The 13395-nt window shown below is 41.7% G+C and overlaps 2 protein-coding genes across 2 annotated transcripts; both read left to right on the top strand.

The window, feature by feature from the left end:
- Positions 1–86: 86 nt before the first annotated feature.
- Positions 87–4477, top strand: LOC124185098 (nanos homolog 1). Its single transcript, XM_046575509.1, has 3 exons — positions 87–552; positions 2353–2569; positions 3201–4477. The coding sequence occupies exons 1-3, from the start codon at positions 411–413 to the stop codon at positions 3346–3348; spliced, it is 507 nt and encodes a 168-aa protein (XP_046431465.1). The 5' UTR covers positions 87–410; the 3' UTR covers positions 3349–4477.
- A 635-nt stretch (positions 4478–5112) lies between these two features.
- Positions 5113–12534, top strand: LOC124185094. The gene is made up of 7 exons (XM_046575499.1): positions 5113–7520; positions 8542–8894; positions 9028–10319; positions 10398–10557; positions 10660–10931; positions 11042–11259; positions 11369–12534. Exons 2-7 carry the CDS (start codon positions 8575–8577, stop codon positions 11486–11488), a joined length of 2382 nt encoding a protein of 793 aa, XP_046431455.1. The 5' UTR covers positions 5113–7520; positions 8542–8574; the 3' UTR covers positions 11489–12534.
- The last annotated feature ends 861 nt before the right edge of the window (positions 12535–13395 follow it).

The raw sequence follows: 13395 nt of genomic DNA, 5'->3' as shown, positions 1-13395 counted from the left end.
CCAATGACGAAACAGTATTCACAAAATTCAAACTACGGATCTGCCTCTTCCTTGCAATTCTCATTTTATGTCTGTGAAACTTACCAGGGATGCACGGCGACAGTCGTCGACGTCTTCCAAGTGACCAGCGCCGCGTTTTTGGCGGCGGGGGGAAGGCGGGGAAGTCCTCAAATCTCAAGTGAGGCAACGCGCCCGCTCGAATCAGTTTCAACCGAGTTATCGCGCTGAGTGGTTGTGTCGCGGTTTGCGTCACCTCTCGGTGATTTTTCATTCTTTGTTTTTCGTTATAATCATTTTTTTTCTCTTTATTTTAACCAATATATATACATATCTATCGTGTTTTACTCTACATTTCTAAGCACACGCATCGAGCACTTTTCGACCAAGTTGTTTTACATAATACCAGCATCATGAAGGTTCTGGTGCCTCAGCAACTACCCATGCCGAATGTGTCGAATTCCTTTTTTCCATTCAACCCCAGCCTGGAAGAGGAATTGAAACGACTTTTCGCCGATTTCACTATCAGCCCCGATGTCTTCACGCAGCGTAATGGTAAGTAGAGACGCTTTCCGTTTCTTCGCTGACCGCTATTCAACAAGTATTACCTCGTCTAAATTTAATCCCGCGACAGAACTCGCGGTTCATTATCCTTTCCACATCGTATAGGTATGAGCTACGTGTGTATAAGTTTCGCATCTCACGATCAGTGAAATTTGAATTATGTGATAGCCTGGCAAGCGAGACGATTTTGAATTACCTGTTGAAATTTCACCCGTCGGAGAAAATCGTGATGTAATTTATCATCTGGTTCAGAGAGAAGCGCATTTCGCGATACAGTGGATTTTCTTTGGTGAAAACGTAATGAGATTTGCTGGTTATTCAGCAATTAATATGATGTTTTACCCTAGTGTTTTTTTCCCCCGCAAATAGGTATGGAAATACGGGACTTAGGGGTTGCCGTGATCGATTTCAACGTTGACATATATATCTCCAAATATCGAAGTTCATCTCTCTCAAAAGAGACAAAGGACTTGACAGCCCTATTCTATACCGATTTTGAACAAAAACATTCTAATACAACGAAATTGAAACCAGCAGCCAAACCTTTGACAACTTTTTTGAATTAGAAAGATGCAGTTTTATCATCATAATTCTATAGAAGTATTTGGGTTTCAACATGTTTCACAAAATTTTCATTTTCGGACTTCACAACCTTATTCGAACGAACAGTCGAACGTTTGGCTGAGAATTATGGCTGCTAGCTACAGCCTGGTTCCTATTTGTTTCATTTGACGCATAAATAAAGAAATGTCACGGATTCTACAAAATCGCTATCGTAAATTCGTAGAATTCATGCCATTTCTTTATTTCTGCGTCAAATGAAAATTTATAAGAGTTTTTGTGTTCAGAATTGCGTATAGAATAGGTTTTTTAAACCCTTTTTGCGTTTGAGATACGTAGATTTCCATATTTGGAGATACGCCACGACGACGTCGAAATTGACCAGAGGACACCCCCATAAATCACCGTTGCAGAAAGTGCTGCAGTAACGCCTGACTTTTTAACACATTAATTAGCCAGAATCCAAGAGCTACGTGCGCATCATCACCATATGAAAATATGTAGCCTGTTGATCGGTACACCGCCCGAGAATTACGACTTACTTTGTTGCTCGTACAAAGGATAGTTCACCGCGCCGCAGCCTTCCCAAAATTCTTACCAGAGATGCCGCATTGTAATCGCAGGCATTAACTTATCGATCAATTCTAACGTTTTACAACTGTACTAAAGCAGTTGACGTATCGTTATGTTATTACGATTCCAGTATTCTTTATTTATTTATTTTTTTCTCACCATTCCACTGTTCATCGTTCGTATCATTAATATTTCATATTCGATTAGCTGAATCTAAATGAGTAGACGAGATGGAAACTGCGAGTGAGGAGGGTTTGTTTTATTCATTATATGTCGATGTATTTCTACGTAATCTTTACAGCGTTATCGCAGATAAGTACCTATTAAATCTTTTGACCCTTCGCTAGCGAAGGATTCTGTCGAAATTGTTTGTTTGTCCACCGACCGTCGGGTCTTCGAGGAGTGTTATTTACACAATAGATGACGTTAAAGATGCGACGAGGCATCGCGCTCCTATTAATTTGTCTGATCTAAACAAACCGTTGTTCTGTCGCGTCGCAGCGGAGAGCAAAAACGAAATTTTTTTTTACATTATCGATCCGGGTCTCACGTTACACGTAAATAGCACGTTGTTTTTATTAAACACGAGCCAAGCGTCTCCCTTGATCCCCCGACGAATTTTATATGTATTGGTTTTGTTTTTCCAACTGCGAAAAGATGTGATGGAGGAATTCAAGCACAACGGGCATGATTCTGAATACTGCCCGGAACTGGAGTCTGGTGCCGTGCCCACCCCAAATCCGCGCAGAAGGAAGAACAAGAAACCGCTGCCGACAGAATGCGTATTTTGCAAGAACAACGGGGAGGAAGCACATTACTATCGCGGTCATCTGCTGAAGGATGCCGACGGCCGAGTAAACTGCCCCATTTTAAGGTGAGAAATTGTCTAAAGTATTTTCAGGATATTTCATTACATGTTTTTCCGGCTCCACGCGCTCAAAACAATCGCCGTCTTCGTCACAACGGATCGCCGCTTTCTTCGAATTCCACGTCAACAGAACCACTCGTGCTCTTTGTTTGTACCTCGGTGTGCAGCGGGTCGCGCATTTTGTTGGAAGTTGCCGATATATGTACCTATACTATAATGGTCCTTACTTCTATTTACGCGACTTTCGGCAACCTTTCAGTAACGCGGCTCGACTGAAGTATGTTTACATACCGACGTACGCTCGTCTTGCTTATCGACGCGTTTATTATTCTGAGTTATTCGATCGCCTATCTCATAAGCTTCTTATTAACACGTCTCTAATGTTACCGAGGAAGCTTTGATGCAAAATTACGGTAATTATTCTCCCGCTAGAAATACAATTCACTCAACTTGCGTGCCTGATTAGTTTGTACGATTTACCGAGTCGTTTTATCTTGCCGCAACTAACGATGAGTTTTTTCAGTGATGTTCACCTTTAACTTGACTCGTGACAAATAATTGTATCATCTCCTTGAAATGAATCTTTCTAACAAAAAAGTCCTCACACGATTCTAATTCTAATGTTTTGAACCGGCAGGGCTTACACGTGTCCGATATGCGGTGCGTGCGGGGACATTGCTCACACAATCAAGTATTGTCCATTGAACAAAAACCCGGAGGCAGTGGCGACAGTGAACGCGTTGAAAGTGCTGCGAAATTCGACTGGAAAACGCCGTTCAAAGTAGCTTCGAGATCCCCCAATCATCCGCATCACCGTCATCCTGAAGAACGAGTCGCGCTGCGCTGCCGTGTGAATACCTTCTTTCTGTTGGACCAGCGACTGCAGTATCCGCCTTATTTTTTTTACCTCGAGCATGAACCAAAGATATTTTAGGAAGTCTATAGACTACCCTGAGACGCTGAGATAATCATTCGCAATCTTACAATCTCGTGAAACGCTCTTGCTTTGGCTTCAGCAAAAACGTTTCATGCCATGGTTTAGGATTTCGAACGAATTGCGAAAATCTCGGGACTCTGGGTGCGCCTTATTTCCCTTTCCGCCTACGAATAAAGTTCGAAATATACCTACGGTTGATTCCTGTAGTTATATTTTGTAACCTTGATTCATTCTGACTTCTTATTTATCTTCAGTAATCATGGGTTGAGATAAATTTCGCTGGCATATCGTTTTCATTGTCACACTATTTTTAATCTTATTATTTTCACACGACAACGTCCGCGAAGCTGTAAATACGAACATACGAGTCCGATAGTCAAATCTGGGCTACGGCAAATACGTGAACAAAAAAAAAAAAACTGCTTCGAAAATCATTCGAAACCAATCAGGTATCATCATCTTTTAAACGTTAAGATCAGTAGTTTTCGTTACGTTACTTTTCTATGCAAAATAGAAAGAACAAAATATCGAAGGTTTATTATGATGAATAGCTAAAGAACGCAACTATCTTTATGACATATAAGTAAGATTTTCTACATTTAAAAACATTTTTTTCCAACAACTGATCATGGTTTACAACATGACAAGAAAAGAGCGACAATCACGACGTTGTTTGATAATTTTTCAATACATACTACTTTCATTCTAATCATGATTTTACAATCTCCCCGTACTTTCGCCATATGATTATAGGGCGGTAGGTTTTACATAAATCGCGCGTACAGATCAGAACACATGCCTGTGCTTGCAGTCATAGTAAATCGAGAATCTTTCATATGTACACAACACCGCGCGCGATATTACTGCTAAGTATCCATCAAAACATCATTCACAAATACATAACCAGTTTTTTTTTTTCAAAAACTTGAACAGTATTCTACTCTCAAATTGGAAAAAACTCTGAAATAACCCAAGTTGAAGATAGAAAATAAAATAATCACGACCTCTGTTTCAATCGTCTATTGCGCAAGCGGAGTAACGACGCGATTTGGTATTGTTCTTTTATTTATTATGTTATAATATTTATTATATATATATATATATTTATATATATATATTACTACCATTGAAATCGGGTTTAAAAATTCTCATTCCCAAATCGCCATTTCCTCGTTTCCACCACTAATCTTCCGCTGCCGTTCGAAAATATGGCCAATTTTCGAATCCCTTGCCCCATTTGCCCCCCCCCCCCCCTGCCCTGCCCCTGCCGCGACCCCTGATTTTATCAAGTGACGATTTTCTTTTGTGATTGAGTGAATTTTTTACTCTGATTTCATCCCTTAAATAATGTCAACTTGCGTCTTAGTCCGTGACGATTGATGCAGTCTGTAATGGGAAGGGTAAACGTGTTTTTTCTTTTCGTGTTTAAGCGGAATCGATAAATCAAAAGTATTGTATTGGTATGGGTGATATTTTTTCTAAGAAAAACTTTCGCGGACTGCGACAACTATTCAAACTTAAAATCCGTTCGCAGTTTTTTTTTTTTTTCTGTTGAGGACAATCTGAGACATTTCGTCTTGTGTTTTCTATTGTTTTCTTTTCTTTTTTTTTTGTCTCGCTTTACGCTCCTTTGAAATTCTGACAGTTCGATGATGGCTTGAGTTTGGACTGTTTACATTTTTTCAAATAGATTGGCTGGCCTCTATTTCAAATGTATAAGCGGTCTTTATTCCGAGGTAACAAGTCGAAAGTTGATGTTTCACGGAATTCTTATTTCAAAGGAGACATTTCTTATCGTACGATACGTTATATTGAAACTATAAGGCGTTACATTTTTCCTCCCCAAAGACGCACATGGGGAGAATTTTTTTTAGTATATGTACCATATTGTTAAAAACATACTTTCCACTATTGTTTTTCGTAATCTTTATATGATATACGCATTCTGTTACATACCACGGAGCGATCCAATTTTGATCATACAAAAGCATAAAGATATTATTTTGTAGCGTTTTAGTATAAATAACGAGTAATGCGTGGTGCCGGTGATTCATTTGTGTAAAGAGGGTTGATTCTAATTGAAATAAATTTCGTTTATTTTTCCGAAAGATTTTGAAATACACGAGCAAAGTGATTTAAATATATGTAATTTTTTCTGTCGTATGAATCAGAGTAATCGGGATTAGATTATCCGATGACCGAAAATCATTTGGAAATTTCTGTAAAATTTGCGATCAACAAAATTGAATTTCATCGAAATTTCAATATGATTTTTCGCTGTATCCGGACAGCGGATCTTCCCATCTCGATAAAGATACTAGTCTCAAACATCTAGGATTGTGCTGCTGCATTGTACCGCAACCTGGTTCTAGCGACATTTTTTTCGTGGTCAATTTTTACAGGCTTGCTTTGCACCCTTTTGATGGTCGGAAGAGAGATTCTCGCAATCAGAATCAATGCTCTTGATCACAGTAATGTTATACCAAAGTCTGTACTTTTATGTACAGAAATAAATTGACGGATCTATGTATCGATTAGCGTCGACGTTTATCGTTTTAAAATGCACTTTTTGTGGTGGTCAATGTTGGATGCCCTAATTAGATATTAAGTGATGATTGTTGATGTTAATCAATACCAATGATATGTTTAATTACTCTTTGAAATGTTCCTACATAGTTTATAATTTTTGAGATAGTGTGTTAGGTATTTAGGATCTCGTCTGACTACTTTTAGATGCTCAAACATAACAAACAAATGAGCAAGACGTTGGTCATAAGTAGCTGGGGGTACGACTAGACAGATATAACCGCAAGTATCGTTTTTCTTCCTGTCGATGATACAGTTACAAAAAATATTTTAATTTCATTTTTACACCCTAACTCACAGTCCGTTTATAATTTGCACATTTTACAAAATTGTACAAAAATTAATTTTCCATTCACAGCTGCTGACCGGATATTTATACAATAAAAAATAGCGGCTTCTGCACATAAAATTTTACAGTAATTCTCTTCGGCATTTTTTGAGGTGAGGTAAAATATTTCTCAACCTAGTTAAAATACAGACTGCTTAATTCTTTCAATTTTGGCCCGTTATAAAAGTTGGATCATTTTTTTTTCTGTTTCTGTTCTCTTTCTCTCTTTCTTTTTGATTCATCCGTTCTCATAATTGCAATGCCGAATTTAATTTTTTTCTTTCTGCTTTGTACTCTGTCCCCCTGATTTACATACATTATTATATTGTTATAGTATTAATATTATTATTGTTTAGCCGTATGTCTTTTTGTGTGTGAAACTATATCACGACGATTGATATTTAATTAAAAGCATTTTGTCAAAATAACAATGAAAAAGAATAATAATTGTACATCATTTTCCCGTCACGATTGGTTGGATTCGCATCGTTGCCCTACTTAGCTGCGGCATAGGCGTCACACTGTCAGTCTTTTAACCCCTATCATAATACAATGGTGTTCAGTTTTTCCTCATCACGTACAATTCAGTGCCAATCATTAGACGTAAATGCTGTTTAAAAATACCACCGGTTCTACGAATTTTTATCACTCATTCTACTGATTAGAAACTGTCATTGCTATGCAGGCAAATTGCAAAGGAAGAGAACCTTAGATTTCGAATAGCCAAAATTATCGAATACGCAATATAATTGTTTCAGCGAATACCTTACATGATTTAGTAATAACGAATCATTAGGAACGTGCGTCAAGATGTTTGTAGACGATGAGAGAATTGCATTTAGTTATTGTTTGAATGTTCACGCCTTTGTCCGCGATCCTGTATATCTGGCGATAAATCAATGCTGAATTATTGAAATAGCGTATGCTGGCACGAAGCTAATACAACTGATAGGTAAAAACGTTGACCGTGCAACAGTCGAGCATGGAAACAGAACGTTGAAAGTTGGTCAATTCGGTATTCACTGATTTCGTGATCGTCGCTGACCTCAGATCAGCTGCCGTTTTTGCTTAGATTGTACGGGATAATTGGATAAAATAATATCTGGGTATGTTACCTGATTTTACTACACTTGAAAATAATTATCATATTTATCGAAATGGTGCTCATCTTTGATTGAATTGAAGACTATAACTTATTATCATTCGAGGGTGGACAAAATGTGTACAGAAGCTACACTACAATGAATACAGATCGGCTATGAATTCATTATCCATATGCTCGAAGAGTTACGTAACGATGACATGGAGATGCTTTTTATTTTACGCCAAACATACGTCAATAAAATTTATAAATGGCATAATATTTTTTCACTCCCTAAATATCACTACTATATCCTTTCGCGATGATATACTGCACGCAATAGTCGCACAACTATGAATAAGTTGCATGGTTAGAGGAGTCCAGATGCTTCGATCTATCCCTTTCCGAATGATTATATTTTCTTGTATCGGTGACTATATAGGACTTACCCCGATCGCATTGACGTCAAACCGTTAACTCGATAATCGACAAAGAAATGCTTGCTAACAGATCGTTGCATTGTGAAATCGTAAACTCTACTTCACACTTGGTCATTATAAATAGCTAGAGTGTTTGTGAGTACCGGTCAGCTATGAGGTTATTGTTGCCACTACTGTGGAGTAGAATGTAGGTCAAATGCATTCACCTGCTTCACGCATCTCTCAGTTTTCCATTATTCGATTCACGGATTCGGTTTTTTGTTCGACCTCCAGAGCAGGGTACCAAAAAACACCAAGGTACACCGTCCGGCTGCAATATTGTTTTTTGCTTCATTCGGCGTTTTGAATCTCGCTCCATCAAAATGTCATCTCTCCCGGCCTAACTCCATTCCTGGTGTGTCCCACTTAGACCCTTAGATTTCCGAGCGGACGACGCGCAGCTCCGCTGGATGGGCACAATTACGTGCTTCATATTAATGTCCGGATCGTGCGGAGCTGTCACAGTGTTAAGCGGTGCCATGCAGGCTCTCACATCGCGGTTAAACAGCGTCGACAACGTCCGGAAACATTGTCCTACCAGGCATAAAGGTTCGCGTCACATTTTAGAGACTGCAAACTCGCTTCTGGTCTCGGCGCATCATGGAAAACAGCGTGCAGTTTGCGCTGGTGGTGGCTGTTGGTGTTATTGCATTAACAACGTCGAGCGCAACATGGGGACATTTTCTGCGGCCTGGAAAGAACATCGTATGGTCTGGAGATCTCTCCATAGCTACCCCAGCTTCACCCGGCAGAGTCCCTCTCTTCTTGCTTCACATTTTGAAGCACAAACTGAATCCTCATAAGGTCCAGAAAGTCACGACAACTCCGATGTCACATTCCCAGTGCTTCTGCGTGCCTTATTATCTCTGCGATATGAACAATAACATCATCACTTCTGGAATTGGTGTGATCGACATCAGGTAGCGTTACAACATTCGTTTACTTATTTTCTATTCTGCACATTTCTGAGAAGGTCACTCGGTGTCTCCATCGAGAATGAGTCCTTTATTGATCTATACCCATTGACGATACCGGTATAATGTCGTATTACAGATTTCGACCCTGCACCGGGGACTTGGAAGTGTGTTGCTACATGCCTAATCTCAATATGTCAACTCCTATGCCAATTCCAACCGCTACTCCTACTTTGATGCCAATGACAAGCATGCCGCCAACGATGATGCCAACCATGCCACCAACCACGATGCCGACGATGATGCCTACTATGCCGCCAACGATGATGCCAACTATGCCACCAACCATGATGCCCACTATGCCACCAGCTACGATGCCAACTATGCCACCAACCATGATGCCCACCATGCCACCAGCTACGATGCCTACTATGCCGCCAACAACGATGCCTACTACGCTACCGACCATGGCTCCTGCAATGATGTCTACAGCGCCACCGACAATGCCGCCTACCCATCCACCGACCATGATGCCGACCATGCCTCCTACCACGAGCGCTACCATGGCTCCCACTACGATGCCAACAGCGGTTCCAACAACGCCGCCTACCATGCCACCGACCATGACACCTGCAACAATGCCAACCATGGCACCATCAATGATGTCGACAACGACGCCTACATCGGCACCGATAACAGTATTCCCGACACCATCGCTCTCTTTGAATTGCTTATGCGTCGAGACGTATCAGTGCGATGCATCCGGTGTAATAATAATATCTGGTGCCGGTGTGATCGACCCTCGACGGCAGAACCAAAGACTCTGCCCAATCGCCACGCAGGTTTGCTGTCGAATTCCAACTTCTGTTGTTTTCCCAACATCGATGCCTGCGATGACGTCAATGTCGCCGGCAGTTCCCTCTAGCCAACTCTGCGTCTGCGTCAAAACGTGGCAATGCGACTTAATGGGGTACGTAATCGTCTCCGGAGCCGGCAACATCGACCCTCGATTTCCTATCGGTCGGTTCGGTCAGTTGGGCAGCGCTTGCTCAGCTGCGGATGAAACATGCTGCAAAATACCAGCAAACGGTCAGGACTCGGCCGTTGGCTTTCCGTCAAACGGAATGCAGCCATACCCTTCCGGGGGCCTGGGGCCCATCCGGAACCCTGGCACGGATCGCGCCTGCATTTGCGTGAAGACTCTGCGGTGCGCGGACGGGTTCGTAGTCAGCCAGGACGGCGCGGGCATAATCGACCCCAGGTTCGGGATCTGCCCCATGCCCGACGACGTCTGCTGCCAGCTCCAGGGCATCGTCGGGGTCAAGGGTGTCGGGTTACCGTCGAACGGGAGACACACCCTTGTCGTCACTGCAGGTGGAACAGGTTCGAAATTTGATTCCTGCGGGATGAGGAGCAACGATTACAACGCGGGTAAGTTGTCAAGCGGATCGCGAAAGAATCCGTCGAACAAAAATCAAGTTCCGACTGGTTCTATCCAATATTGCGCAGGTGCCCAAAGAGCAGACGGACCCGGAGCGACGTTATTCGGCGAGTTTCCTTGGATGGTCGCACTCCTGGTACGACAGACCAAAAACCCTCTGCTTTTCCAGTGCGGTGGATCCCTACTATCAACGAGGGCGGTTTTGACCGCCGCACACTGCGTCGCTGGGTAAGGGAGCACATCGTAGTAACAAATCCACAGGGAATTCGGAATCCGGAACATTATATACTCATCCGGCAGTTGGTAACTCCGTTTACTAAAAATCCCCAGACAAGAAGTGGGCCGGCTCGTGGTACGCGTCGGCGAGTGGGACACCAGGTCCAACAATGAACCGCTACCCTACCAAGAAGCTGGAGTCCAGACTATCCTGAAACACCCGCAATTCTACAGCGGTGGTCTTTACCACGATGTAGCCGTCCTGATACTAACTTCCGAAGTCAGCTACCAGACGAACGTTCGACCGATCTGTCTGCCCCAACAAGGAATGGCCATCACTCCGGGAGTCAGATGCTATGCAACCGGTTGGGGACGAAATTCCTTCGGTAAGAATGACCCGCACTAGACGAGGTGGATCTCATGCCGGAAGTATTTCTAAGGCCCGCGAACTGGAAGATCGTTCGCTCGTTCCTAATTCATACTATAATTTATCCAGGAGTCGAGGGACAGTATCAAGCCGTTCTGCGACAGGTCGACTTGCCGATCGTCGAACGATCCGATTGTCAAAACCGTCTACGATTGACAAGACTCGGCCAGTATTTCCAGTTGCATGGTAGCTTCATGTGCGCAGGCGGGGAACCGAGTAAGGACACCTGCACAGGCGACGGAGGAGGTCCCTTGGTGTGCCCAACTTCCACCGGAAGGTACTTCCAGGTGGGTACGGGCTACGTTTCGAACTAGCTGCGACGGCATTTTCCGTTCGTTTTTAACTAATCACATCCAATACTACGATTATTGAAATTTCCAACCTATATATTTACAGGTCGGCGTCGTTTCCTGGGGCATCGGTTGTGGGTCATCAACGACACCCGCCGTTTACGCCAGCGTTCCTCAGCACCGCCAATGGATCGATCAGCAGTTAGCTAATTATGGAGTACTGTGAGCAACGAATTATATATTACTACTACACAGTGGGTGTCGTCGATTTGTGAAGTCCTATTTTCTCAAGCCTGCTGATACACGCATTTTCACGTCTAGTCCTACGTAGGTTTATTTACTTATAAACGTGCGGTTTAGCTGCATTTATTATTCTGTTTTTACAACCGTCGTATTCTTAAGTTATAACGCGTAACTTAGCACCAACTTGCTTGACTTGGAAGGTTGTTATTTCGTTGGATTGAAATAATAATCGAGGTACATGATTCGTCCGTAGGAGATGAATGGTCACAAATCTATTTGTGAATTCCCTAGAAACTAAAGTTCAATTCGTCGATATTATGCATTATTTATTATTACATACATCAATAAACGTGTGAAACTACCTGAGAATAAAGTTTGTCAGAAAATTATAATTCATTAGAGAAAGTGAATTATTTGTAAACCGTGCATTCGACTTATCCAGGGCTAATCTATAAACGAGTAATTAAATTATTCGAAATAGCCAGGAATAATATTTTCAAGATTTCGAGACAGCCTCTCGCGGCGCAATCTCGTGTTGGTAAATTAGAAATGCTGTTATTTGTTTGCCTTAATGAGCCATGAATCTGAAATATTCTTATTATCACACAGTTTCAATACGTGAATCATGAAGTGCACGCGTTAATTGCAGGCGGTAATCCGATGAATTTAGATATAGGTACAGTTACGAATTTTTATATAACTAGTACGTTTAACTCGTATACTTCCTGCGGCATTCAACCTCTGACTAATTACTACGGCTGAATCGAATCCCTGTTAGCCAAAGGCTGCAGGCAGGTAGAAGGTACGACCTAATTGTACAACGTTAACATTGGCACATAGAATGAGTCGTGATGCACAACAGCGTGACTAATACATCCATTATTGCCAATTATCGCACGGGAAAGAACGAACGGGCAAAGTTTGCTTAGCTTCGGACAATATTCCTGTTATACGCAGCGTGCCGACTAATCGAGGTACACATATAATAATTTCACTTGTTCAGAGATTATTTTTCAATGCTGCATTCATATCGGCCAATGTGTGTGTGTGTGTATATATATACACTTCAATGTCGCACACAGCGTTCGTTCACTAGGTGACATGCGTATTCAAGGATAACGAGAATTTATCCAAATAGAATTTTCGGAATAATTTAATTACTTTGTTGTATTATCGACAAGGCCGCGGTCACCCTGGTCTGCGGATTTCGTATCTTACGTAAATGACAAAAAAAAAGTTTAATAAACGCACGATTAACGTATCAGTTGCACAAGACTTCGTTCTCGTTCAGCAGCGATGGTTATGGCCGAGACGATTGTCGATCGGATTGCTTTTCGGCTTCATGCAATCAGCACGTGCAATTATCTCACGCAATTACATCGCAGTTCATCGTTCAACCTCGATATTAATCGTGAAAAATAGTGATTTGAGCACCTGAGACAACCGCAGACACAATATTAGACATGGTATGAAATTATTTTTATCGAGGCGCACCTGAATGTTAAACCACACCTATATATATACCTGTGCAGTGAATTCGTTCTCGTGCAAGATAAACTTTTTTTTTACGTTGCACCGGGAATTTAATGTTTAGATTATCATCGAATTGCCGGGTATAATAATATGTCTGAAGAAAATGAGACGAAGAGAACGACTCGGTCTGTCTGATGCGGTGATTAAATTGTTATATCACACGAATTACAACTAAGTCGTATAATGAGATGCATACTTCATGGTTCGAAAATATCCGGGGACTGCAGCGGCTATTAATCAATCAATCGATTACTAAATGAATCGAAGCAAATCGGGCTACACGTTCTAACTTCAAGAGATGATCGACGCTAACGACCTTGTTATTTGTACACGTCTATAATTACACTGCGATTAAAT

The sequence above is a fragment of the Neodiprion fabricii genome, chromosome 6, assembly GCF_021155785.1.
Source record: "Neodiprion fabricii isolate iyNeoFabr1 chromosome 6, iyNeoFabr1.1, whole genome shotgun sequence".
NCBI lineage: Eukaryota > Metazoa > Arthropoda > Insecta > Hymenoptera > Diprionidae > Neodiprion > Neodiprion fabricii.
Note: the sequence above shows the minus strand (reverse complement) of the source record. Positions and strands in the feature narration are given on the sequence as shown.

Coding starts and splice junctions, on each gene's coding strand:
- LOC124185098 (XM_046575509.1), top strand. CDS start 411: ATGAAGGTTCTGGTGCCTCAGCAACTACCCATGCCGAATGTGTCGAAT. Junction 553..2,352: donor TGTCTTCACGCAGCGTAATG/GTAAGTAGAGAC, acceptor AACTGCGAAAAG/ATGTGATGGAGGAATTCAAG. Junction 2,570..3,200: donor GTAAACTGCCCCATTTTAAG/GTGAGAAATTGT, acceptor TTGAACCGGCAG/GGCTTACACGTGTCCGATAT.
- LOC124185094 (XM_046575499.1), top strand. CDS start 8,575: ATGGAAAACAGCGTGCAGTTTGCGCTGGTGGTGGCTGTTGGTGTTATT. Junction 10,932..11,041: donor TTGGGGACGAAATTCCTTCG/GTAAGAATGACC, acceptor TAATTTATCCAG/GAGTCGAGGGACAGTATCAA. Junction 11,260..11,368: donor CCACCGGAAGGTACTTCCAG/GTGGGTACGGGC, acceptor ATATATTTACAG/GTCGGCGTCGTTTCCTGGGG.